Genomic DNA, 27,285 nt, shown 5'->3' with positions numbered 1-27,285 from the left:
CCGCCCCTTCCTCGCCCCTTCCCCGCCCCGCGTGCCGCCGCCGTCCTCTCGCGAGACGTCGCGCCGCATAGATATTTCCCAGCATGCAGCGCTCCGCCTTTTTCTTCCTCGGTCCAAGATGGTGAGTGGCGGCGGGTCAGCGGCGGGGCTGGGCTCATCCGCCGCCATCCGCCCCCATCGCTGGGCAGGGAGAGCCGCGCGGGTGCTCGGTGGCTTGGGGGCACGGTGGAGGGGTGTTTCGTGCCCGAATTGCGGTGAGCGGGGCCGGTCCAGGGGAGGCCGGGTCTGGGCCTACCCGCCTGCAGTGGGGCGGCCACGCAACGCGGCGCTGCCCGGCTCGGGCTGCTGGGAGCGGGGTAGCCCGGCCAGGCCGCAGCGTTTCTCCTGGTGTACGGCGGATCCTGGGCCGGGCTCAGCGGCCAGTGACCTGCGCTGGGGGTGTCTCGGCTGCTTGCCGTGTCGGGGAGCGCCAGCCGCTCCTGGGGAGCAATCTGGGCAGGCGGCTTTAAACGGCGTCTTGCTCAGGGAGGTTCATGGGCCTTAGAGTCACAGCGAAGGGTTTGCTCTCTGGAAGAGCAAGGCCAGGGTGGTGAAGTGCGTGGGAAAATGCATTTCCAAGGTGGACTGAAAGCTCTTGTAGGTACGCAAGTGTTGGAGGTAAAAGAAGGATAGTTATGTTTCTTATTTGCAGCCGAAAGGAAAGAAGGCCAAGGGCAAGAAGGTGGCACCGGCCCCTGCTGTAGTCAAGAAGCAGGAGGCCAAGAAGGTTGTCAATCCCCTCTTTGAGAAAAGGCCCAAGAACTTTGGCATTGGTGAGTAAGTGGATATTTGGGCTACTCATTCAGAGTTTTCTTGTTTTATAGACAGATGTCTAAATTGTAAACAGAAGGGTGTTGTAATAAAGCTGCAGAGTGGAGAGAGTGATGGAGGCAGTTGCCTTGCTGCCTGCAATTGAGAGCTGTCTTTCATTAGGTGTATTAAGGTGGCTATGGGCAATTCGCTGAATTTCCTGTGTTACAAAGATTCATTGGATTATTCTGTTGTGATGAGTCTTGCTATTTTGCACATGGTGTAGTAAATCAATTCAGACTTCTGTCGTGCCATTTTCGTACGGTGTGCAGATGATGTGAAAGAATATTTGCTATCTGAGTGACAGTGCTGACATATCACCACCAAGATCACTGATGCACTCGTGCCTATTCCATGCTGTTGCTGTGGGGGTTTAGAACAGCTTTGAGTTAAAGTCTGTATTTTCAGGACAGGATATCCAGCCGAAGCGTGATCTCACACGTTTTGTGAAATGGCCGCGCTACATCAGACTGCAGCGCCAGAGATCCATTCTTTACAAGCGCTTGAAGGTGCCTCCTGCCATTAACCAGTTCACTCAGGCTTTGGACCGCCAAACAGGTAAGGATGTGCCCCATAAAGTTCTCCTGACTTGGGTCTGTAATGGGATATGCCTTAGAGAAGAAGAAAGAAACCAAAATAAGACTTAAAAGGTAAGCTGGAGAGTCTCTGGAAGCATTTTAGGGAGGCTTTAAGAGTGTCTGGGGTGATGTCAACAGCAAGCTGCTGGCTGATAGCTGCTGTGTACTTTGAAAAGGGAATAGAAAATACCAATGCTCCTACTTTAATCCAAAGCCAAGATTATCTTAACTACCTGTTTCCATTGAAGTCCATTCTTCCTGCTTGCTGTAGAACACGTAGGTTTTTTTCAACTGTGTAAACAGATAGTTTGAGAAAACTGTATGAGTGCAACAAGTTGCTTGCCTTAAAGGAGAACATGCAGCACCTTTAACCATAAATGCTGCGGGGGTCAACAGGCATTTTCTTATCCAAGCAACGCAGGAGCTTTCATTGCCAGACAGGTAAATACAGGCTCTAGAGGTGCTCTGCTTTTGCATGGTGCAAATGATGTTAACTTTTTTGCTGTCTAAATTCACTTGATGACAACCATGACAACCACCAAGATCGCTGATGCACTGCAGTCTTTTTAAAAGCAATGCTTAGATTTTCAGATCATGCACCTAACTAGTCGACGTTCTCTTCCAGCTACGCAGCTTCTGAAGCTGGCGCACAAATATAGACCAGAAAATAAGCAAGAGAAGAAGCAGAGGCTACTGGCTCGTGCTGAGCAGAAAGCTGCAGGGAAGGGAGATGCTCCGACTAAGCGGCCACCAGTCCTCCGAGCAGGTAACTTTGTACGTGGACCTGGCTGCTTGCATATACGGGAGTGTGGTATTTAGTTAGCAAACTGATGAGAAGCGTTGGTGCTCTGCTCCAGCCAAGCAGGATTGGACAAGCTATTGCAATGATGTATGAATTTCTTCACCTGAACTCAAAGTGAAGAGTGAAATAGACGAGCTTTTTAACCCTGAGCTTTAGCAAATTGTCCATGGAATAGCTTGTCTGTGCTACTGAACAGATGTGAAGAGTTTTCACAACTTTTGTAATGAAGCTGTGCTATGGAATCTGAGCTGGTTGTATGAGGCTTATATGAAAGCTCTGAAAAGAGACCGGAATCAAAGCTTATCTATAACTTCTTTTTCAGGTATTAACAGTGTCACAACGCTGGTAGAGAACAAGAAAGCTCAGCTTGTAGTTATTGCCCACGATGTAGACCCCATTGAGGTGAGCATATTTGTCGGTACATGTTACAGGCTACCTGTGTCACTTAAGCAGAGGTCAGAACTGGGCTTGGGGTGAAAATGCATTTTAGGTCAATTTTACTGCGTGAAAGGAGAATGCATAAAAACCTGTATTTACCAGAACTGGAATGCTTACGCATGTTCCAAGTTGTCCTGGTATTACAATGAGGCTTGGCCTTTGCAATGATGTATGAATTTCTTCACCTGAATCAACAATGACGAGCAAAACGAGCTTTTTAACACTGAGCAATTGCCACAGCCCAGGTGGATTCAAAGAATAAAAAGATGTTCTCCCTCAGTTATACAGCATGTTCTCTTTCTTTTCAGCTGGTGGTCTTCTTGCCAGCTCTGTGCCGCAAGATGGGAGTGCCGTACTGCATCATCAAGGGCAAAGCCAGACTGGGGCGACTGGTCCACAGGAAGACTTGTACCTCTGTTGCTTTCACCCAAGTTAACCCGTAAGTATTCTGTGTGCTGACCTGATTCCCTGTGGTGGTGAAGGCAAACTGCCCGTAATCACAGACTATGGGGTAGGTGGATAGCAAACATGAGTCTCTAGTTTAAAGTGGTAAAACTAAAATACTACCTCCTATAATGTTTAATACAGATGTCCTTTTGTATGAAGAGCTCTATCAGATCCTGAAGGCACAGATTATTTTGGTTTACCAAAATGGATGGTTACTCTAAAAATATGTAGATTGAACTATTAACCTTAATCTGAGCAGTGTAGGTTCCTAAAATATCGATGGTTGGACTGGTTAACCCTTGGCAAATGATGCTTATGCCTAACCTAAAAAATCACGTTGCCACTAGGAGCTCTTAAATCCTGAGGCAAAAGATTTATGGAAAGTGTTAAATTGAGGCTTGAAAGGAACTAAAACTATCACCAACAGGGAGGATAAGGGAGCCCTTGCAAAGCTGGTGGAGGCTGTGAAGACCAACTACAATGACAGATACGATGAGGTAAGATTCTGGGTGCTGCTAGCCTTGTCTTTCAGTTTATACTGTTACCATCCCCAAAAGCTTCCCAGTGAAATGCAAATTATTTCAGACACATTTATGATGTATCCAGATTGTTTACCTGAGGGTGGGGTAAAACGTGAACGCTGTCACTGAGTTAGGAGTAAGTACAGCTGTCATCAGATTGTAGAGAAGGCAACAGCTTCTGCTAGGCTAAACTCCAGAAGTTAGGTGATGGCTGAATCCAGCACCATTCATGGGGAAAGATTTTAAACTCTTGTATCTCTGCGCTGTCCCCAAACATAGTTCACTGCTTGAAATATGGAGGAGCTCCCATAATTGAGTGAGCTCTTCGCCTTCAGCAGAAAGGAGTGTAATTGAGCAAGTTGATTGAATTACGCAGTAAGAGATTCTATGAGGCATCTAACCTGTTCTCACTTCTTTGCAGATCCGTCGTCACTGGGGCGGTAACGTCTTGGGTCCAAAATCGGTGGCTCGCATTGCTAAGCTTGAAAAAGCAAAGGCTAAAGAACTGGCTACTAAGCTGGGCTAAAGATGTACTGGATTGCTACTGTGTTTTCTGTACATAACAAGAATAAACCCTGAATTAAGTTTCAGCGGTCTCTATTAATGGGAGTGTTCCAGGCAATGGGTAGCACATCAGTATTGCCTTATTTCTGTCTTCCATCAGATGATGGAGTAGTGCTGCACGGAGCAGTTATTTGTAACAACTGCCCTTAACTACTAGTCCTGTGTTGTAATGCCTCCTTTGAACACACAGCCCATCCACAGCAGCTCAAGCTCAGCTGCACATGCTGTGTGCTCATAAAGTTGAATGGGCTAGGCTAGTTCTGGCTTTAAGCCTAGCTTGCTTATGCAAATACCTCTCAATTGGAAATGGCTCTAGATAATCTCCATTAGTACTTAGGACTTGGTTACAGTATGGGTTATACAGGGTGTTACAACATTTTGCCAGACTGACCAGCTGGGGACCTCGGAGGAGGAGGTCTAATGGTCAGTGATGTGAGGGAAGAATCTAGAACTTGTGCTTCTGTTTCCTGACTGCTGACTTGGTCTTGTGGCACTGTGGGAGGCTGCTGAGCTTTGTAAGGCTCCAGCTGAGGTGGCTGCTGCCCTCATCGTGCTCTTGCAAAGCCATGGGCTGCCCTGCCCGGCTAGACTCGAGTATCCACAGTAACCTTGAATTTGAGTCTGTCACTATTAAGATGTAAGATGCACAATGCAAGTCACAAGGCAAGCACCTACAGGCCCTCTTTATTCTGATGCAACTGCTGTGAATTGCTCCTGACTTCAGGAATGACTGCTCAGTGTAAAGAATCTGATTCACAAAATTCCTTGCCATTTTTTGGAGAATACAGCAGTGGAGAAATTAAAACTTTTGTAGCTTACAAACCAAGCACAATAGAAAAATGCATCCTTGAGATTTCTAGTGAAGCTGACTTAGGCAGTAGTCTCAACAGCTGCTTAAAACTTTGAAGTTCAGTGCTTCCAAGCTGCAGCCAAAATCACACCAGTAGGAGCTCAGAGTCTGCATCAGTTGCTTAAAGTCTATTTGCAGCTTGACACCTGAAACTCTGGGTGCTTCAGTTACTCAGGCTCATCAGACTTACAGAAGACAGCGAAGTGCTCGACTGCAGTACAGAAGAGATTAGCCCTTCCCCTCACAGAGGTATCTTCTGTATAAATTTTCTGTACCACAAGAATGAAGTTGCAGCACATAAGCCATACCTATGAAAGAAAAGAAAGCCACATATTTATACTTTCACGATGGGCTGGACCTCCCTAAGTCAGCGGTGGTGCAATAAAACACAACTACTTCAAATCACTGCAAATGTAACTTAAGGTAAAGCTTTAAGTAGCTTTGTATTTAAGAGGTTTGTTGGGGTGTTTGGGTTTTTTTGGGGGTATGGGGTTTTTTGGGGTTTTTTTTGTACTTAAGGCTTTTGTAGCTTAAGAGCTCTGCCAGTCTCCCTGACAAGGAGCAAGAATGCCAGGCAAAGCTTTACATTCCAAAGGAAGAGGGAAGGTCAGCCAAGCGCTGGCTGGGTACCTTACCAGGTGACGATGTACTGCATGTGCTCGTTTCTCAGGCTCACTCTCGTCTGGCCTCCGATGGGCCCCCCTGGGACTGTGCTTCCTATAGGTACAACACAGCACACAAGTTAAGTCTAGTCTGCGCCGCGTAGAGCTGCCCTTGCTGTGAGAAATGGGATGAAGGTGGGAAGTTGTGTGGGCGCCCTGCTCCTCTTCCTCAGGCAGCGGTGCTCCCAAGTCACCAGCAAAGCCAGAGCTGCGGGGCAGGCGGCCCTACAGCAATCAGCTGGTTGTGCTCAAGGCATGGAGCACCATCTGCATCACCCAAGCACGCTACTGTTCCCCAGTGTTGGCTGCCCAGCACCTTCAAAACAGGCCTAGCAAGCAGAGTACACAAAGAAATAACAGATGTGATACCTTGTTGGACTCAGTGATCTTAAAGGTCTTTTCCAACCTAAATGATTCTGTGATTCTACCTGTCCGGGTGCCAGGGGAAATAACTAAACAGAAAGGGCAGGGAGACTGATGGAAACTGGAGGTGGGGTTGGGTTCCTCTGTGACTTACTGAAATCTGCATCGATAAAGATGGGCTCAGCGCCGGTCACCTTTGCCATAGCCCCCAGGTCACGGTAGTGCCAGCGGTTTTTCTCAATGTTATTTTCAGGCACAAAAGGTTTCCGGGTTTCTGATAACCTCACCACCCCAGTGAGATCAATTTCACCTTCAATCTGAAGAGAAGCACAGAAGAGGAAAAAAGGAATGTTTCAAGATTCGTTTCACGTTCCAGCATACCAGCTCCTGGTAGAAAAACACAGCACTTGTGGGGTCTGATTATAAATCAAGTAGTCATGCCCTGTGGTGGGGCAGCGCTGTAACACAGCAGGGGGAAAAGGCAGATCAAGAACAGCTCCTTTGTAAAAAACATTATTTCCTTAATAAAAAGGTGGGAAGAAAAGGTTTATCTTTGAAAAGTGAAATGACACTGTATTTAAGTCACTTCCCATGATGCTGAACATGGCTACTGCCTTTCTTGGTGTGTCAGTGCCTCTGGATAATCACAGGGCAGAAATAATCCACAACATTCCCTGTATCGCCCTTACCTGTCCCTTCAGCCTGGTCTCCGGTTTCAGTTTCTTTTTGGGCACAAATCCTCGGTTGACTAAGATCGTGACCCTAGAGTTACATAAAGAATTATGGCTCATGAGTGAAAGGAAATGTGTTCTTGCTGCTGCCTAGAAAGAAGCAATCCAGAGGTGTGGTGCTACTTTTTTTTTCATCTCAGTGCACATTATAGGGGAATTTAAATAAAATTTAAAATCAAGCCTCAGTGACCTAACAGACTGTGAGAGATGCTTTTTAAGGAAGAGTGATTTATATAAACCCAACCATCCTGATTCAGCTTTTCCAAACAGAAGTGAGTTGCTCACACGAACCAACTTTCATTAACTTACCCTAGTTCTGTGCAGTAGAAAGGAGTAACGACGTTTGCTCCATTTTCCGGGTGGGATGTCAGCCGCCCGGCTTCTCTGGCTTCTCGCTCAGGGTCCACAAGTGACCGTGGCAAAATATAGAGCTCCTTGGAGTGGTCAAAGTGCCCTCGGACCGTTACAGGCCTGTACTCCAATTCCTTCAATTCCATGGGGCTGCATAGAACAAGATTAAAACAAAATCATGGCTGTGATAGGTAAATCAAATTAGGGGATTTTTATTGTGGGAGTCTCCTTTTACCTAATGGTTTGCTCTAGAGCCAGTTGGCAAACAGAAACAGAAGATAAACACCTCATGGAATAAGCAGCTGGTTTACTGTTTTATTACTATCACAGCAAATCAAATCAAGATGACCGTGAGTATCCAGAGAGCAGTTCTCTTCTGTGATATCTGTAACCCAGTGCCACTTCAATGGTGCACACAGCTGATCAGCAGGTCGATACGCTGCACGTGCTTCCAGCCAACAGGGAGCATTTCTTCCCTGTCCCAGACCATGAAAGCAAACAACTCAACTGTTTTGACAGTTGTGCCATATGGCCAAGTGACCTTAAAAATCCCTCTCATACCTGACACAACTGCTCCACGCTTGGGGCAGAGCCTGCTGTTGATCCCAGACTCCCCGCTGCAGGAATAATCCCTTTGGGACACCACAGGCACCAGCTACCAAGTCCTCCTTCTCCAGGGGACCACATACAGTATGAACTACATACCACACTCTCCTGAACAGAGATTCATGGGGTTTTTTTGTGCATTTAGAGTATCCCACTTATTCTTTTATTTAAAATACAAAAATGAACATGATGTCTATCTTTCTAAGCTGCTTGCACATCCTGGTTGCCATTGCATTCCTTTGTTTTCATGCAGTTAAATTGAGCATAAACTCATCAGTGCAGGAACCATCTCCAATATCCCCAGCACACTGTCACTGCTCTGCAGACAATAAACTATGTATGTCAGCTTCCTTACTCTAATGTCAGAGGGATGGGCTCTGATGTAATTCTTGATGCCAGTTGTGCAATCAAATCTAGTTTCCACTTCCGTCGCTGAACCTGAAAGTATACAGACACAAAAGTAATTCCTTATGGTAGAACAGAGCAATGTAATAACCCCAGCAAGACTTAAAATCTTTGTCATAAGTTTCTCCTCAGATCTGGCCTAAAACAGGGAAATTGGAGATATGAAAATGGAGGCTACTGATTTTAATTTGAGGAAATATTTATACTGAAATAAAGGTGTAAAAATAAGAACCTCTCCTTTAAAGAGTTACAAATGGACACTTGGAAAACAAATGTAAAATAACAGCAAATCTTCACCCTGCGTGTGATTTGAACTAGATCAAACAGCCAGAGATGGAAAAACCTCACAGCGCTCAAGTGCTCATCTCTTGAAAAATGAAATATCTATTTGTACCTGCCACGTGCCAAGACAGAACGTGGTCAGAGGGACCAGGAAAAGGCCCCATTTGAGTAAGATGTCCTCTCCAGATGCGTCAGCAGCTGTTGTAGAACTTCGTGGTCTGCAGAACCTCAAACAAACTTCTAGAGAAAAACAGAATGAGGAATAGGATTTATACAGGAGAGGAAATGCCAAATTCCTGCAGGAAATGTCACCTCTTGGTAAAAGGTTGAAACAGGGCAGAAATCCAAATAAATCCTTTTTTACCTTTAGTTTGTTGGACCAGACCAGAACCTGCTTTAGTTAGGGGATATCCAAAAAATGTTCTTCTGGTCAAGCAATGTGATACCTACATGAAATAAGAAAGATCCTTTGTAGTACCTCTGCTTTGTAAAATTTGTATCTAGATGATATCAGTTGCCTCAATGACTGCATGAAATTTTGTTTACTCGTTGATTTAAGTCTCATCCGAGCAACTGCTTGAGAAACATTACGGGTTAGGTTATAATTAAAAAAAATAAAATAAAATTCCAGTTACAGAGCTGACCATAACACAGGAAACGCTCCTTCCCGTTCCATCCACGCTGCCAGCAAGCGTACACACCATCTCAGGCCGTTCTAGAAAGCAATGCCAGCCGAGCACCTGCCCTCCCGCTTCCTCCCCTTCCCGCCACGCCGGAGCGGCACAAGGACCCATTTCCAGCCTTTTTGCCACCAATTCTGCTCACTTTTAGCACGGCTTCGCCCCGCGCAGTGAAAGCGATCCCCGCACCGCGGGCACCAACCCGCCGCACCCAAAGCCCGGGGCCCGGCAACGGAAGGGCGGCGGCTGGGGGAGTCCGGCCGGGCGCACGTACAGCGCCCAGCACCGGACAGGATCGGGGCCTCACCCGGCCCGGCCCGGCCCCGCTCCCCTCAGCGCTCACCCAGCCCCGTTCCCGTTCCCCTCAGCCCTCACCCGTTCCCGTTCCCCTCAGCGCTCACCCATTCCGGTTCCCGTTCCCGTTCCCCTCAGCGCTCACCCGGCCCCGCCGCTCCCGCAGCAGCCGCGGCCCCGCGCGCAGCAGCAGCCTCCAGGTCGCCATGGCAACGCCACCACCGTTCCCCCGCGCCGTCACCCGCCTCCGGCCCAGACAGTCCCGGCGCGGCAGGCAGGCCGGCCCCTCTAGCCGCCCCTCTCTATGGTGCCGGCGGCTCCCCGGCGTGGCCGGGCACCGGAAGTGGAGGCCGGCACCGGAAGTGGAGGCCCGCTCGTGGCTGGCGGCGCTTCTCCATGGCGGGGCCGGGGCCTGGCGGCGCGGCCGGGGTTGAGGTGCCCGAGGAGGAGCGGCTCTTCCTGCGGCAGCACCCGCTGCTCAGCCTCGCGGAGCCGGGCAAGGTGGGGCTGGAGTCGGGCCGTGCGGGGCTGAGGGGCGCCTTGAGGGCCGGGGCCGCCCCCGGAGGGGTGCCATGGGGGGACCGGGGACGCCTCCCCGAGGGGTTCGTGAGGGGATGGCGGGGCCGCGTCCCCTGAGGGGGCCGTGAGGGGGGGCGAGGCCGGTTGGTAGCAGGCCGGGGGGGTACCCCGGCAGGTGGGCTCGGCCCCAGTGAGCTCCCTGGCCCGGAGGCTTTTCTCCCGTGTGGCAGTCGGAGGAGGACCGGGGAGGAGGACGCCTGAGGTCTCTCCTGCCCTCCCCGGCTCTGGGGTGATCCCCTGGGCTTCCTGACCAGCCGTCATTTTTCTTCAGGTGAGATGCAGGCTGACAGGCCACGAGATGCCATGTCGGCTGTCGGAGCTGCAGGCTTATACTAATGGCAAGAAGTATCAGCGGCTGATAAAGACGGCCAGGGAGTTTGACTATGGCAAGTTTGAGCCCCATATAGTACCCAGCACAAAGAATCTGTATGTATTCTTCCTCTTGTGTGTTATGCTTCACACTTTGTTCAATTTCAAACATAAAGCGGTTGAGCTTTACAAAGTTCTTGAGTGTTTTGGGGTTTTGGGAGACTGGGAAGTTCTTTATAAAGTATTTATCAACTTTGAGCACAATGCTTATAAGTGGAAAGTTATTAAGTAATAGCATACTTGAACTCTATTGCTGGCTCTTTCTGTCTGTCTTCTGTCTTTCTTTCTGTCAGACACCAGCTGTTTTGCAAGCTCACTCTCAGACACATCAACAAGTTCCCAGAGCACGTGCTGCGCCATGTCCAAGGGAAGCGCTACCAGAAGGCCCTAAAAACATGTAAGTAGCTTTTCTGAAGATGTACCCAGACAGCTTTTTTCCCTGAGCTGCTGAGATTCCAGTAGCTCTACATGAAGGAAGGGGATCCATTTTTCTTTAGATTGACAGTCATCTATTGTTGTTGCTGTGTGTGCTCCTTAGCTAGGACAGAAGATCCCAGGTACAGGGAGCAATAGGCCTCCAGCAAATACCTTGGAACATCCTCACTTGAGAAGAGTGGTTCTGAAACTTCCCCAGGGAGGGTGGCTCGCACATCCAGCACAGTCTCTGTATTAACGTCTTTCATGGTCCATAGTATCGCTGTAGATTACGTGAATGTATATTAGAGTTAGAGCTCGACATACTTTTGGGTTGCATTTAATATAAGCTGGAGCTGGAAATGAAGAGGACTTGGGTAGCCTTGCTAAGTGCCACCTGACCCCTCGCACTATTAGATGAGGAGTGCCAGAAGGAAGGAGTGGAGTACGTCCCGGCCTGCTTGCGGCAGAAGAAGCAGCGGACGCAGCATGCTGATGACCAGATGAACGGGAGCAGGCAGCCTCACAGAAAAGAGGAATTCTGGGAGCCAAAGTCCAGCGATGAGGATGGAGAGGAGACGGATGACAGCATGAGTGACCTGTATCCACGTGAGTAAGAATGTTGGTATCATCTACATCCTAAAGGGAGTTTGTTGGCTAATTTTCTTCTGGCTTCTTTATACTGCTCCTTGCTGCTCGCTTGCCAGAGGCCTGTGACTTCCAGCCAGTTGGGGGTTCTTGAGTTTTGGAAAAGCTTACCACTGCCAAATAAGAAATAGCAGTTATCAGTAAGTGATGACTGGAGTTGGATCACAGAAGATGTGAGGGGAGGGATACAAGATCCACTGGGATTTGCCGCTATAGGTGTCTCTACAGCAAGCACTGCTGTCTGCTGGCGGTTGGTCAGGCCGTCCTGCTGACTGGAGACACTGCCGTGCCGTGGGAGAGCGGACACAGACCTGCCTGTGCTGAATGGTTCCCAGGACGGGGCTAGTGAGAGCACTGTGACACGGGTGTGTTTATTTCCCAAGTATTTTGGTAGTGACATGTATACACTCAGGGTCTGGATGCTCTCAAAAAACAGTTAGGAGGAGGCAGAGCCTGTGTGCACAGGGAACCAATCCTGAACTAAATCTTTGTATTTTAGCTGCACTCTTCCCAGAAAAAAGCCCGGCAGCCCCACAAACCACGAAGGGCAGCGATGAATTTGCAACAGATAGCGAGGATGACGGGGCCAAGCAGAACGGTGACGTGAATGGAAAGGACGGTGGAAGAACCGATGTCAGCAGAGCAGCTGGCACCAAAAGGGGAAAGGTGGGAGTCACACTGCTGTGCGCAGCAGCGGGGGAGCCCGGAGCTGGCATCCCACCCTGTAGGTGTCTGTCTGATCTGTTCCTGTCCGAGAACCAGCAGAAGGTGCAGAGCTGTTTGGGAGAACAGACTTTCCCCACAGGCCAGCCACTGACTCGCGTCCTGAGGTGTGAGTAAATGTCTCACCTCTGGTGGGACCCTGCTGCACGCCATCTTCACAGGGAGACAAGCGTGTCTTGTTCTGTAATCTTCCTCCCTGCCCCCCCCCCCCAACACTAGTTAAACCCTTTTGAGGTCACAGGGTCCCTGTAGACCCCTTTTTCTGCCTGGAGGAGCTGGCCAGGTCCTATCGTACAGGACGTACCCTGGTCCTTCTCAGCTTGGGAAGCAGGCAGGTGTTACATACCTAAAGACAGACAAACTTGTAACTCTAAGGCAGCCCCTGAGGAAGGGGCTGGATCCTTTGTAACCCTATCAAACTGGAAAGCAAAGGCTGGATGACGTTTCAGCTCGTTTCTGAGAAGACTGTTGCTGTTTGTATCTAATGAAACTCCCGTGCCTGTCAGAGAAAGGGATGCTGACTTGCAGGATCAGAGAGATCGTGGCTGGCTCAGTGACCAGGGCTGTGCTAGTTCTGTCCCCGTGGGTAAAGGAGACAGCTGAAAGAGAGACAGAGTGCAGTCTGGGCAGGGCTGCATTTGGGGTTTGGAAATAAACTGACAAACTCTCTTTCTCTACAGAAACAGACAGGCCCTTTAAAGAAGAAATTCAAGAGTCATCATCAAAAACCCAAGAACTTCAAGAAAGCAACTAACAGCAAATAAATTTATCATAAATACATGGCCTGAAGCCTGCTGTACAACAATTCTAGAGGGTGCACAAGACTGACTGAAGTGTTTGCCCATTCCACTTAACCATTGCAGCTGGGGACTGGAATAGCGGGGTGCAATTAAGTTGTATTCCGACAGCCTCAAGCCACCCTGCACCAAGGGAAGGACAAACACAGCAGCCAAATACAGGCAGCCCAGTGCTCAGACCTCTCTCTGGAAAGATGGTCTTAACAGGCAGGAGAGAAAGCACCCCTGGCACTAACCAGCACTTCAGGCATCCTCTCCTTGGAGTGTCACCAGTCACACACGCCAAGTGGATACAAAGATGCCATTGTTTTATTTTGATTGTTTCCAAAAATCAAAACATTTTCAAACACAACTAAGGTACAAAATACAGCATAAAATGAGAATTTATACTTATTTCTTTTTCCACATAGAAAGCAAAAATATATTCAGAATGAATTCCAGAACACTTTGCAGAGCCAATTGATAGCTGACATCCTGCTTGTGATGCTTCTCAGCCACAGGGAGAGGTCACTGTATTTTTGGGAGATGCATGAATACAGCAGTGTATGTAGGAAACCAGAATCTTCTGCATCAGGACTCACAGTTAGTAAGCCTGCATGTTGCGCTGCCTAGAAATATCTTATAATGCCCTCCACCTAACTGTGCCCCTTCATTACCAAATATTTCTGCTGCAAGGGACAGTATTGGTTCCTTTTCTGGGGTCTTTTGTTGGAAAGGGGACTTGATTTTCACAGAGGAAACTCATCAATATTTTAGACTAGTCCATCATCCAGTTCCTTAGTTAGACAGGACACAAAGACATTGAGAAAGCCAGCTTAAGGGCTACTTACAGGAGTTGTTTCTATCATTCCATTTATAAATACTATGAACATCAACAGCAGTTAAGGTATCTGAGAATGGCTGCCTGGATGTAGTCTAAAACCATTCTGGGACCTGCAATGAAACTGAGGAAGACCATCCTGTGCTGCGTATCCAGAACTGAAAGGACTGCTTTGTTTTGCTCTGAAGACAGGCACAGTGAACACTGAGGTGAAAACTCTTGCAAAACCCATTTAAAAGCAAGCTTTCTGTGTGACCTGAACCAAAATGCTGGCTTCCCCTCCCGTCTACCCCCACATACCAATCTGTTTCCTTCAGCAGCAGCACATCTTGCTATTACATAGGCTATTTTCCCCTTAAGATGACAAAAATCACTGGTTTAATATTCAACAGTGCTCTTCTGTTTGTCATCAGTTCTTTCAGCCTAGTTTTCCCCCCCTAAAATGCAACTGTTGAGCTGAACTGTCCAGGTTGGTATCCTTCCCAGGAGACCCTGGTGTTCAGCTGAATTATTCCTTGAACAAACAGTTGAGCAGCTTTCTCAAGGCAGAGACCAGTGCAATAAGTGTAACATTACAAGTGGTAGGGCTCATGCTTTCTAGAATTCTTTCATAATCTAGTGAAACAGGTCCACCTAGTTTACTAGCAGAGGACAAAACACTTCCTCCAAGCAGCACTAAACATGTTCATGGCACAGAGGTTGTGGCACAGAGTGAAAACAGGGCCTTCCTCTCCTCACGATGCTGAGGAGTTCCTCCCTCTGAACACGCAAGTTACATCCCTGGCTGCTTAGTCACTGCACAGGCTTTGCACTTGCATTCTTCAGCTATAACCGTTTGCATAGAGACCTGGGGCGATGGCAGCACACCACTGACTGTCACTTTTCCTCCCTACACATCTCAGGGTGGTCCAAGATGGCAGTGAGAAGGGGCTGTACTCAGGAGTTCAGCACCCTGGCTGTCTTGCTGCTCAGTCAGCTGGGACTTGAACAGCCAAGAGAGCAACAGAAGTGACACTAAGAAGCAAAGACTACAGATAGAAGACTGGCTGCTCTCATCTTGCATGTACTGAATGCAGGGAAAAGGGGAGGTTCTGTAATTCTGAAGACACTTTCACTGAACCTGCAATTCTGATATGAATTTGGGGCATATATGGAGGGAAGCTGGTTAATAACAGAAAGGAGCTTTTATTATGGAACCTGCAGCACAACTTGGCTCCCTTCTTGGGAATTCAGGAGGGGCAACTTTGGGGAAAGAATGCTGAATAAAGAGTTCTTTTGGCACAGAATTTTAACAGAATCTAACATTCTGCCTCTTCAGGAGTATCTCCTCCCCTTCCTTCCTGAAATCTAATTAGCTGTACAGGATTCTTGATTAGCAAGTCAGGATTCTCCCTTGTTCCCCTCAAGAGCAGAACTGGGACATGTTAGAAACCCCTCTCCCTCTTCTTACCTAGAGCAGGGTACAACTATTTCCAGGGTTTTCTTTTTGCCTTTTATTTGGGGGCAGGAAACAGCTCCCCTCTTGTTAAACAAAATGGAATTACAGGCCTCTAAGCAGCAAAATAACAAGTGATGATTTTTTTTAATGCTGCTTTCCACCTTGATAAGCAATGCCATAACCAGCAATGGAACTCCTTATGCACAAGACAGTTTTGATGAGGGTGAGAAAGGGGATCCACTTTTTTAGTTATAGCTAGAACCCAACAGCACACTGAGTGATACAGCTGTATCTGCTCACAGTACTTCAAATTTTAAAACATTGCTGACATTAAAGACAGCAACTGTACTACTGCAACTCACTGAAGCATCAGTGAAATGCAGGTTCCTTGGGTTAGTTCCAAATCTAGGAAGTTAGAATAAGCCTAGGCAACATTCCTTGAAGAAATAGGATTTTATCTATTATATTACTGGTGCCACTGTAAATCAAATTCAAAACATCTGTGCCTTTAATAGGAAGGGGGCATGTACGTGTAAAATGCTGGCAGTTTTTGTTGAATCCATAGAGAATCAGTTCTGGACTTAATATGTTATGTCCCAAGAAGTGTTGCCATTCCTGTTACCACTCTTTTTTCTTCTCATCCATGGAGACTCCACCAGGGCCCAGTGCAACAACGAGGAGCAGCCCTCCAATTACAGACATGGTCTGGAAGAAGTCGTATTTGAGGAAGTCGTGCATGGGCTTGTAGGCTGGGACGGTCCAGAAGGCATTGAAGTAGATGTTGATGCCAAACAGCCAGATGACAAGAGTCAAGGCAGCCAGCTTAGTCTTGAAGCCAATTGCCACCAAGATAATCAGGGCCGTGCCCACAATGTTCTGCAGAATCTGCAAGGAAAACCACCACAAGCTTACATGTGGTTCTTAAATAGACACACAGACATCAGAACAGAGCATGGAGAAGTTCAGCAGAACAGGCTGTCAAGGCATCGGTGATTTAGTAACTTTTCCAAGTATTCATTCTACTAAAAATAGATTTAAATGATAAGCATCAAGTAGGTCCTGCAGCCAATCTGGGAGTTAGTACTATATTCTAGTTCCTTAACTCATACTTTTATACTCAGATACTTACAGAAAAGAAGTTCATATCAAAATGTAGCAGTGTCATGAACATGAGGACCAGCAGCACACGGCCCCCCAGCTGCATGTACTGTTTAGGAGAGCTTTCCCGCATGGTAGGGACACCAGCAAACATGCTCTTCCCCTCTGAGCGCGACTCAGCCAAAAGCAGCAGCAAGCCTCCCCCAAGGGCAAGGTTCCTACAGAAAGACAGAAATGTGGGGGGGGAAAGCCATTTACTACAGTTTGCACTGATTTATAGATTTGAAGTCTTATCTGACAATTTCAGCTCACTAAGAACCTGCATGCTAGTGAGGAGTGACCTACTCTGCACCTTGTGATGTCTGTCTGCATTAGGCTTCACAACTGAAGCAACAGCATTGTACACAAGGGTTTACACAAGCCTGTGTAGACATGTACCAGCCTGCCAGAGAAGTCCAGCACCCACAGCTCAGGCACAGTTGCTTAGCATCAGTTACAGCATGAACGTAGTTATGTTGAAGTTATTCTGTACCTCAGGTTTAGCCATATATGCCAAAGTAGTTCAGAAGTTGCTTTGAGAAAACAGAAGAGCAGTACTGCTAAAAGAAGTTACATATTTACAGGGTCGTAGTAAGCCCAGGGTATAGTTCTTGTGCTGCCCCTGCCCTCTGCTCAGAAGAGGGAGGTGAAAAGGTAACAGCCAGCCATCACTCAGGCTTTGACAAGAAAGCTCATGTTTAAGAACTCTCTCTAAAACCTTCTCTAAGTAGATTTAAAAATGCCAGAAGCCACTCTAATATTTACATGCTTTCATATTCTCAGAAAATGGCTTCAGTCATGCATAAACACAGTTGCTATTTTAGCCATTTAGGAAATAATAGCAGCTCACTGACCCAGTCTAGACAGTTGTTTGTGAGCTCTCAGCAAGGAGTTTAGTAGCAGAAGCACTTAGATCCTAGTGGGTTAGGATTAGTCTTTCCTTTCTACAGTACTGAGCCTGCTGTCTATGGTTTAACACAGGCTGTACTGATTTTTAAGTGCTGTCATTTCTTGTTTAATGTAAATGGATAATTTGTAAAATCTTTCTAGTAAATACTATGTACAAAGATTATTTCCTCTGTCAGCAAGTGGCAGGGACAGACAACAGTTTTCATTCTGTTTTGATAAAAACATAAGAAGTAGACATACCTCATCAAGAACTTCAGGTCCCATAGAATGCTGTATGCAATAGTCTAGGCAAAGAAGAGGTTAAAATACCATGTTAAATTACACCGAAGTTCTAAAATTATGTTACAATCTCAGGCCTGTACTATCCATAGCAGAAATAAATTAAAAGTATCTTATACTGAAGGGAACAAGGCAGGTTACATCACTGTAGTCCAGTGAGTCAGTGTAAAACAGGAAACAGAAGCCAGAATTTGATTTGTGCCTTGGCCCCACAAAAATTCATCAGTTTTTAACAGGTAGGATGCTGCTAGCTAGGGTCTTTTGTGATGGGGACAGTCCTTTACAAAAGCTGCGTACTGAAGGCCAAAGCAACTGCAAGTTCCACATTTGGCACATTACTGACACACAGGTAAATGACAATTCTGCTAAATTGGTCAAGGTCAAGTATAGAATCAACTTCTCCAGCTGACTAATTGCAATTACAGCCAAGGATCTATTGCGCACATCAGAACAGAAACAGCAAAATAGTTCAATGCCACTGAGGACTGGCACTAGGCCAGGGTGGAGAAAAATCCCAAGGTTGCAAGTTGTATTTAAATACCTGTTGGTAACACTGTGGCCAAGAGAGAAGATTTGAAAGATGGAGTTTAGAAGGGCTGAAGACTTAAGCCTCCTACCTGTAATGCTATAATTCCAAACAGTCCAAAGCAGGCATATTGCACAAAGTTCCTACTCAGCACCAGGATACAGCCACCTGAGTTGGGGAAATTGAACAGTTACACTCCTGGCTTGCACAGGAAGAGATGCTGCAGGAATGCTAACTTGTTAACTGAGCAGACTGATTTCTTTCGACTGTGCCACTGAGAACATCAGGTAGGAAACTTTAATGGCTCATTGGCACAAGTCAGTTTGAGAACCAAGAAGTCTTAGTGCATTTTAAAGTGTTTTATAATTCAAGAAGTATCTTTTACTTTACAAAAGGCAAGCACATGCTGAATGCAGTTACCAACACACAGCACTGTACAGCAGCTATCAGTGTTAAAACATTACCAAGTTAGAAAATCCATAATGAGTTGAAGTTTTTTTTTTTTAAGTGATGTAACTACATTAAGTTAGGCTGACTCTCTACACAAAAATATGAGGGTAAAAAAATCTAAATCCAGACCCAAGACAAGAAATTGGCAGAGCAATCAAGAACAGTAGATAAGGAACAGAATATAAACAGAAATATTCTTACTTCTCTCCATTTCTGACACCCTAAGTCCACCTAGCACACAGAGAAACTCTGCTTCTGGGCATATTTTGATTCCTGGGCTTTGAAAATCTGACACAAACACTCCTCTCAAGCTTAAGTGTACCAACTGCAGGATAAAACTTTGCCATTGAGATTAACACCCATAAAAACAACAAGCTGAGAAAGTCTTCACACTGCCCTGTTTAAGAAAATATGAGTATTTCATTTAGAGAATTCGGGGGGGGGGGGGGGGGTGGTATGTGATTACAGACACATGTAGAGAATTGAAAACATTGTCCTAATGGACTCTCAGCATCTCTGACTCAGAGGTAGTAAGTTACAAGAAATTCTGTAAGACTACTTCCAGGAAAGGCTGAAGCAGGTCAATTAAGAGTTCTTTTCATTCAACTCACGTAGTACTATCAGTTCTAGCTGTCAATGGCTATTAAGAAATCAATGAGGCATCCCATGCTTACGTGATTCACAGCGCTTACATGAACCAGAGTGGCAGACACACTGGACTGCCCTGGCATCTACCTTAACAGCCTCAGAGCCACTTACTCAGCTGTCCGAAGAGATTTATGAACACAAAGATGGAGGCCAGGAAATAGCCACAGTTCCATGTGCCGTCAATGTAATCCCTCTGTTCACTCCACTGGAACCACATGCGGATGCCATCCTCCAGGAAGGTGCTGATCAGGCACAGGCGGGCCACGTGGGGAAGGTACTGCTTCGTCACCCTCAGGAACTGCATGGGCAGACAGCATCATTAGCAGGGAAGGCAGGCAAGGCGATACTCAAGACATAACAGATCCAGGCACTCTGCAGACTCTGAGGTCAGCAGATCTCTGTGCATACAGGGTCATCAATGTCTAGAGAGAAACACATACTTGGATTTAACTAAATTCTTCTCCACTCCAGTTTGAGAACACTTAGGAGCAGTGGGGGAAAACCTGTTGTCATGCTGCACCTAAAGAGCATTTTGGACAAGGACGTGGAAAAAAGCAGAATTCAGCAGCACCTTTCTAAACACAGTTCTTACACAGATGGAGCTCTTACTAGATGAAGGCTGACCTTGGTTTTAGTTTGTCTATCTCAGGGTTTCATGTTGCAGCCCAACTATCAGATAGCCAGGAGCTGAAAGGGCAATCCTACTCCCACCCACATGCTCAGGCACTCAACACCCTGTAACAAACTGATTCAGGGAGTCAGGCTGACAGAAGACTAATTCTGTACAAATTAAAAAAATTAATAAGCTTTCTGCCAAGCTAGTTCCTTCTAAGAGGTCAGAAAAGCAACAGTGCAAAGCATGCATACTCATGTAGCAGCAGCAGCTATTAGATTAGCACGGCCATTACATGCAATCGCACCCTCTATCCTCTATGCAAGTGTACACAGTTTCTACCTCCATTAAAAATAGCATCCCCTGCAGGAAGACAATACCCATTTACATATACAATTCAGTGTAGTAATTAAAAGGAAATTGTATCATCATGCAACAGATGCTGAGTTTAGTTCTTGGGAATGCAAGATGTATCTGGTCTCACACAGCCCTTCATCCTGCAAACTCACTGGTTAGTTCGCTCTGCAATTACAATAATTATAAAGGAACAAAACCAGAATTGCCAAGCAGGGTCTAGACTAGCATGCTCTATACGACTGCTAGGTGCACAGGAAAACTTACTGCCCCTGGATTATGACACATGCTTAACTGTCACCCATTTTCCTACACAGCACTGGTTATTACTTAATGAAGACCTCCACTAGAATTTGCGTTGTCACTCTGAACACAAGCTGGTACCCAGCTGGCCCACTTCATGCACAGGTTCAGCTTAGCCAGATCACTACAAGGACACATTTGGAGTCTGTGTACGCTGCTGTTTGAGTACATGCAATCTAGTAAGAAACAAACATGAATTTAATCTAAAACTAACTTTACAAGATTATCCAGAGCAGTTTGGGCAGGTTGACACCTGTCAAAGTAAATGCCCATGCCACAAGCCTTCATGCAGAACTGTCAGACTACACAGATTCCTGCATTAGAACTAGGAGGAGGAGCCATTTAAAAAAAAAAAAAACATTATCCCACACAAAGTTCGATGTGTTGTAAGGCACATTGATTCATACAGTTTGTGCAATATTAGAAGACTTCAAGCATGAAAAGGGGTGGGGGAACCCACATATCTATAGGTGTCTTCCAGACAGCATTGAACTATGTTATAAAAAACAGAAAAGGCACACAAACTTTTTACATAATTCAGTATTTGCATTGACACAGCTGACTGGTTTCTTTCCAGGCAGAAACTTGCATTGCATACTTTCAGTATGTACAGGAGTGTGGAGAAAGGAGAACGAAGCCATTTCTGACAGTTGATTCTTGCCACAGTAATTAGTAAATACTAAAGGCTGTTCTGGATCCTACACAAAAGACAAGCCTTGCTTACTGTGTAGCTGAAGATTATCACAAGGAAAAAAATCCAGTAAACATGCTTAATAGTTAAACAGTTAATATTGGAACAAACTACACTAGTTGTACTGCATGCATCCAGAGTCTAAGGGTCAAGATTCAAGTTAATCAAGTGCATTTTAAGTGCAGCTGTACTCTGACTCAGGACTGCCACTTCATGCTTTTTTAAGCCCTGTCAACAGTTGGATGAATGAGTCAGAAGAAATTTGTGATCTTTGTCACTGAATGAGACACACATCTTGGTTTACAGCTTTCTTTCCCAGACCTCACTGTGCATTTGGGTAAACTTGCTGAGGAATACTAAGGATAAAGTTGTTTTGGAAATAGTACAAAACCAAAATTGGTTTGTAAAGTAAGTCTGCTTTGTCAAGACGCAGAACAGGCAACTGGTCTAGAAGGACATGAAAAAGGACAAATGCTGGGCATCTGTAGGAAGAGGGAAAACACACTGCTGTGGAAAGGCTGAAAAAAGAAGCAAACGTTAGAGAGGGTATCTGCCTCCAGGCCTCATCTTCATTGCTTCTGAAGTGGGTCATGTGAGCTGATCTCATCTTCCCCTTCCCTGAAACTAAACAACTGCCAACAGTCCAGGTGAAGGAGCCAAGAAAGCAGTTAACATTTACCTGTTCTCATGACATAGAGGGAATTTAACACTATCTATTAAACACAAGTGTGCACATCCAATCAGCTTAAGACAAGTCAGGAAGACTGAAGCCTAAGTCAGCTGCAGCACTAAGCAACCTTATCACGACACACATCATCTTTGGACATCCATAACTCATGAAGCTGCATTTACTTAGCTACGCACAAGTTGAAAACCCTGTACACAGCAAGCTTAAAGTAAAAAAGCTTCAGGAACAGACTGTATGAACAAAAATCAAAGCTAAAAGAACAACTAGCCATGGAGACTCAAAGAGAAAGGAAGAAGAAAAAGTTACATGATAACCACAAGAAGAGAACATAACAGACATCAAGTGATTTTATGATTAGAGGATTCAACTATAAATCACTTAAGTAATTTAGCTAAGAACAGACTAACTTAGAAGAAACAAGGAATCTCTAGAAGTGAGACTGAACTAATAGTACCAGATACCCTGGGTTTGTCCCCACACATCATCAGCAACATGTGGTTCAAATGCTACACCCCAAGACCACTTCCTTTTTGATTCACAGATAAAAGCAGCACATACAGGAAATCTGGTAGCTGCAGTTAATAAACATATCCAGTGAAGACATGGGACTTGAAATGAACACTCCACTAAGCACAATACACACAAGCCAAACCAAAACTGTTGAGATTGATGGAGGTGGCAGTGTTAAACTCATGACATCAAGTAACTGGATGGCTTATTCCACTACAGGCTTTGCATTAATTGTTCTTAGCACATACTGCCTCATTGCAAGAGGCAAAACATCTTGAGAGAAGACAACAAAATACTAAATAAAACTATTTTAAAGAAGAACAGCTGGTTCTGGGTTGGCAGCCAAGTCACTAGCGTGCACCAGAGGGGCTTTGTGTTGTCACTTCCCCCTCTAACAGGGCCAAAAAAGCAAAGATACATTTAAATGCTCCTCTTAGTTTAACAAGCAAAGATGCACAAGAGGATGCAGGGATACCTAAATCAAATCTCTGCTCAATGCCGCCACCCCTCCCCTTTTTTTTTTTTTTTTAAAGGAGGCTTGAAATATTCAAGCCTATAAAGAGGCCTGCCTAAAGAGAGGTAATAAAGTGATTCTGTTTTGACTCTTATAATGCTTTGTAAAATATATCCCACCTCCAACAGTTTCTGATTAGTTAAAAAATAGTCCATTTTGTTAAAAGTATACATACCATAGCATAATTACAGGTGTTTTAAGAACAATACACAGCCAGGAGTTGGGAATTTTTGCTGTCACCTAGGTGTATTCTGTCCAACCACAGAACTCTTCTCTGTGTGCACGTGTTCTTGCATCAGGGAAGTTACAATCATGGTGATGAACAGCAGTCTGCTAATCCACACAGAAAGCACTCTTGTGGGCTGCACAGCATTATTCATCTAGAGCTTTTGGCTTATTCCAAATATCTAGCTTGTATTCATTTAAGGGATTGTTTTGTTCTGGGAGGACAGATCTCTAGCAGCCTGGGATACCAGTGATCTTGTCTGGAATAGGATGCTCAATCCTCTGGCAGAGAAAAAAAATCACATCCTTTCACCAACCTGTATATTTCCATTAAGAAGATCCCACCTAAAAATCACAAGGACAGCAACATCCATCACAATGGGCTTAATCAATGTCTACAAATTATTTGTGAAGACTTGGAATAGAGGCTTTCCCACTTATTTCAAAAAGGCAAGAAGAGAGCTCTGACCCACTAGAACATTGCCAGCAGTCTTAATCAGGGGTTTTAATTGCAGGAAGATTTCTCGTGACAATGCTTTTTACTTCTAGTGTGTGCTTTATACCAATTCCTTTTTCCAAAAAGGCTACTGATTAATCAAATCTTTAAAGTGGGATTTATTAGTTACATATTGCATTTTGCTGTCTCTCTTCATGGGAAGATTCTTTCCCAGCCTAACCAGAATAAGCTATTTAGCTTATAACTCTAAAGCATCAGTGCACTGACAAGACTAACTTACAGAATCCAAAATCAGTTTTTTAAAACACAAAAAAGTTCAGACTAACAATGAAACACTTTCTTCTCTTCTGTTTTCTGCAAAATAGGATATAGAGACATCAGAATTAGCTGAACAACATCCATCAGCATTTACATTGGAAAATTAAACAAACCCCCCAGAGTCTGGATCTCCCTTGCAGCCCTTTCACTGCAGTACAATGACTCAATAGTGTTCTTGCATTTTTGCCCATACTTTTTCAGAACAGCAGAAATACCAAGAACCCACGTTCCTAAAGATTATTACAGACACTAGAAAAGTTGCTCCAGATCTACTCTCGCTTACAGGGATTACAGAGGAGAGACAAGCAGTCCTACAACTCTAAACAATCAGTTCAGGCCTCAGATACAGCTATTTTCAGTATGATGTCAGCAGTACATGGTGCCTGCGCTGAAGGGCTTGGCATGTAATATTTTAACAAGAATCACTAAAAAAGGGCTTAACTTCTCAGTATGTAAATTATTTAATTAATAACATTGGGCTGGTGTTACACAGCTTAAAAACAGACCAACCCATAAAGCCTGTATTTGGGCATCATTCTGAACAAAGATCCTTATTTCTTTGTACTATGCATCACAGATTTTAGGAACCCCTAATAGCTTTTCCCACCCCTCAATAAGTTGCCTTCTCCGAAATCAAGAGGACCACCTCTCACACCCACCGAGCAGCTGCCTCCTCCGCTGCACTCCTTGGAAACTGCTAGCAGCTCAGAGCAGAATAGCTCATCAGCCGTACCGCCTCCCTGCAGGCTACAAACTCATGCTACAGCCACGCTAAACGAATGGCTAGTTCTCCTCACAAGCAATCCCACCACCAGCAGTGGTGCTCACTTGACCTAAACAATGGGATAATTGGAACCAACAGGAAAGTCAACTCCATTTTTTTTTTCCCCTGCCAATTCAACTCTCCAGTCCAGTGACCAAAAAGTGCTAGTGTGAGAGAAAAGGGGAATGTAGCCTTGGGAGAAATAGGACAACCCCCTTCACTGACAGGTAGCTGTCAGGCAAGCTTAGCTACCTTTAAGACCATGCCTTCAGTGTACAAGTTCACTTCCAGATTAACAGCCACTTGTTACTACTGAGTATCTTGATATCTAAGGCATAATTTGCTAATTCAAAAAGAAATTACAGTATTTAAAAAAAAAGTTAAGCTTTAGCATTTGAATTTAAGGGACAAATTATTTTTGCTTTTGTAAGAGGCATTCAGGACTGATAAGCCATGGAAGTAGCTATAACATTTTCCCACAGGGCTTTTACGCTACAGAAATTAAAACTCATTGGGTCTTGAGCACTAGTACAGGGAACGGAGAAAGCAAGGTTATCAGTGAGAATGCATTCAGCTCCCAGAAGAGCCATTGTCCAGCTTCACTACCTCTGCCTTTATCAGGGGGAGTTTCAACATAATTTCAGTCCAAATGTTCCAAGTATTTTTTTTAATCCAAGATGAACTAACAGCTTCCGTAATGCCAAGTGTTAACTTTGCAATATATACCAAAGGTTATTGTTCAGTAAATCTCTCCACTGCTACACTGGTGCAATACTGAGTTTTAGCAGCATACACGGTACTGAAAGTGTCTGATTGAGCTACAAGGCAGTTATTTGGAGCCAGAATTATCAAAGGAGTTAGTTATTTAGAAAGCTGTAAAAATTGTTTCGCAATCTGATTGGTAAGCATATGCAAACACCCAAATTCTGCAGGTAAAGACTCATCTTTAAATAGAATGTGGCCAAGCACAAATAAAGTTGTGCCATTTAAAATTCATTTCAGGAGGAAGCAAACTACATTTTAGCTGGACAAAAGAGCTTTCAGTAGTATGAAAAAAAGGGTGTTAAAGACATCTAGAAATAGTCACACAGGAATAAATACAGAGGTGTTATAAAAAGGTCAGGACAAGTGTTATAAATTTTGGCAAGTGATTTGAACACTACAGTGATAGCTTACGTTCTCCTCTAAGAGGAATGAGAGGAGAAGGTAAACAGAGGATGACGAAGATGATCCAGACACCCCTTAAACTGAATACTACCACACACCATAAGAAGCTCTGTCTCTGAATCGAGTTTTCTATCTGGGGGTGGGGAAGAAGCACAGAACAGGTTTTCCCAGTGAAACTCAGCTAAACACACAAAGGCAGCACAGCCAGCCCCCTCAGAGCTGTGACACCTTACCGTGCACCACACAACTCACACTGCTTCAATAGCCAAGAGTTGTAGAACCTGGCAGAAACAGATTTTTCCAGAGAACTTACTAGATACGATTAGATATTGCCTCTTATTTTCAATTAGATGAATCACCATGACAGTGAAGATCTTTCTAACATTATCACCAGCAGATCAACTTACTTCACTCAAAGTATTCCTGCTCTCACAAGTAACAAGAAATCTCAAACTTCTATTTAAGAGAAATCTGTCAGGGCCTCAACTGAAATAAACATAAAAAGGATTACAAGACATCATCAGCTTGTTTGCTTTCCTTCTGCCCCAATTCTAAGCGCAGTACTCTGGTAGTGGTAAGTCTCTTCCAGTTTGTGTTTCCAGACAGCAGTCAGGATTTAAAAGATTTTTGCTTTTCTGTCCCCATCACCCCACCCTGGTTTCCCACACCCCTTTACGCCCTATTTGCCAACCTGGACGGCTTACAAGAAGATGAGACCAGCTCGGCCTCCTGCTCTCCTTCCATTTACGCAGCCCCAGGGAGAAGCCCAGCTCCCGAGGAGACCTCGCCTGGTTCGCTGTACCAGCGGCCGCAGAGCAGCCGCAGAGCTCGTCTGAGGGCAGGGGGCAGCCGCTCCCACCGGGACCCAGCCACGGGACCTGCTCCGGCCACCCCCACTCCAGCGGGGAGCCGGGCCCCCAGGCCCTACTCTGAGGTGGCGCGGCCAAGGATGCCCACAGCCACACCGGAGGGGCAGGCCCCAAGGCGGCGACCCCCCGCCGGGCCGCCGCCATCCCAGCCTGCCCCAGCGCAGCCCAGCTAGGGCCCCTCAGGGCAGCAGTTTCCCCCCCTCACTCCCCAGCGCGGGGCCCGCCGAGGCGCCCCCCCCCCCCCGCCAGCCCCAGCGCCCGAGGGAGCGGCCCGGCGCACAAAGGCCTCCGGGCCGGTGAGAGGAAAGGCAGGCAGGCAGGCACCCACCTGGTCCGCGAAGTCCTCAGCAGTGCTCATGATATCGTTCTGGCCCATGGCGGCGGTAGGGGGGTGCTGCCGGCTACTGCGTGCCTAGGGCCCGGCCTCGCTCTCAGGGACGGCCGCAGGAAGGGCGGGCAGGAGGGAAGAAGCGCCGGGCCGGGCCGCCGCTCGGCTGCTGCTGCCACGTAGGCCAGCCCTTAAAGGCGCCGCGCGGGCGGCAGCGCCGGCGCACGCGGGGCGGGGCGGTGCCCCGGGAGGGAGGGGCGGGGCCCCGCCCCTCTCGCGCAGCGTACTTAAAGGGGCCGCGCCGGCCGCTGGGGAAACGCCCCTG

At 46.1% G+C, this 27,285-nt stretch overlaps 4 protein-coding genes and 4 non-coding genes across 8 annotated transcripts; 6 read left to right on the top strand and 2 right to left on the bottom strand.

Annotated features, from left to right (window-relative positions):
- Positions 1 to 22: 22 nt before the first annotated feature.
- On the top strand, positions 23 to 4,225 carry RPL7A (ribosomal protein L7a; the record flags this gene model as incomplete). The annotated part of the gene is made up of 8 exons (XM_054849240.1): positions 23 to 121; positions 692 to 812; positions 1,258 to 1,407; positions 2,053 to 2,193; positions 2,552 to 2,631; positions 2,976 to 3,106; positions 3,542 to 3,611; positions 4,057 to 4,225. Coding segments are annotated over 8 exons (897 nt in total), but the record flags the coding sequence as incomplete, so codon positions are not given.
- On the top strand, positions 1,117 to 1,189 carry LOC129215696 (small nucleolar RNA SNORD24). Its single transcript, XR_008580074.1, has one exon. It is a non-coding gene; the product is annotated as a small nucleolar RNA SNORD24 (small nucleolar RNA).
- On the top strand, positions 1,907 to 1,982 carry LOC129215697 (small nucleolar RNA SNORD24). Its single transcript, XR_008580075.1, has one exon. It is a non-coding gene; the product is annotated as a small nucleolar RNA SNORD24 (small nucleolar RNA).
- Positions 2,307 to 2,383, top strand: LOC129215694 (small nucleolar RNA SNORD36). Its single transcript, XR_008580072.1, has one exon. It is a non-coding gene; the product is annotated as a small nucleolar RNA SNORD36 (small nucleolar RNA).
- On the top strand, positions 2,827 to 2,899 carry LOC129215687 (small nucleolar RNA SNORD36). The gene has a single exon (XR_008580065.1). It is a non-coding gene; the product is annotated as a small nucleolar RNA SNORD36 (small nucleolar RNA).
- A 336-nt stretch (positions 4,226 to 4,561) lies between the features above and the next one.
- LOC129215672 (surfeit locus protein 1) lies at positions 4,562 to 9,744 on the bottom strand. Its single transcript, XM_054849239.1, has 9 exons — positions 9,569 to 9,744; positions 8,814 to 8,895; positions 8,562 to 8,689; positions 8,118 to 8,200; positions 7,115 to 7,306; positions 6,764 to 6,836; positions 6,229 to 6,391; positions 5,685 to 5,766; positions 4,562 to 5,357 (listed from the first exon to the last, which is right to left on the bottom strand). The coding sequence occupies exons 1-9, from the start codon at positions 9,629 to 9,631 to the stop codon at positions 5,291 to 5,293; spliced, it is 933 nt and encodes a 310-aa protein (XP_054705214.1). The 5' UTR covers positions 9,632 to 9,744; the 3' UTR covers positions 4,562 to 5,290.
- Positions 9,745 to 9,765: 21 nt separating this feature from the next.
- On the top strand, positions 9,766 to 12,939 carry SURF2 (surfeit 2). The gene is made up of 6 exons (XM_054849238.1): positions 9,766 to 9,924; positions 10,274 to 10,428; positions 10,665 to 10,768; positions 11,203 to 11,394; positions 11,933 to 12,099; positions 12,837 to 12,939. Exons 1-6 carry the CDS (start codon positions 9,820 to 9,822, stop codon positions 12,918 to 12,920), a joined length of 807 nt encoding a protein of 268 aa, XP_054705213.1. The 5' UTR covers positions 9,766 to 9,819; the 3' UTR covers positions 12,921 to 12,939.
- Positions 12,940 to 13,240: 301 nt separating this feature from the next.
- SURF4 (surfeit 4) lies at positions 13,241 to 27,205 on the bottom strand. The gene is made up of 6 exons (XM_054849237.1): positions 26,961 to 27,205; positions 19,272 to 19,458; positions 18,154 to 18,230; positions 17,498 to 17,541; positions 16,341 to 16,527; positions 13,241 to 16,096 (listed from the first exon to the last, which is right to left on the bottom strand). Exons 1-6 carry the CDS (start codon positions 27,006 to 27,008, stop codon positions 15,830 to 15,832), a joined length of 810 nt encoding a protein of 269 aa, XP_054705212.1. The 5' UTR covers positions 27,009 to 27,205; the 3' UTR covers positions 13,241 to 15,829.
- Between the last annotated feature and the right edge of the window lie 80 nt (positions 27,206 to 27,285).

Source organism: Grus americana, chromosome 20, assembly GCF_028858705.1.
Source record: "Grus americana isolate bGruAme1 chromosome 20, bGruAme1.mat, whole genome shotgun sequence".
NCBI classification, from domain to species: domain Eukaryota; kingdom Metazoa; phylum Chordata; class Aves; order Gruiformes; family Gruidae; genus Grus; species Grus americana.
The sequence above is the reverse complement of the archived record's forward strand: the minus strand, read 5'-3'. Positions and strand labels throughout refer to the sequence as shown.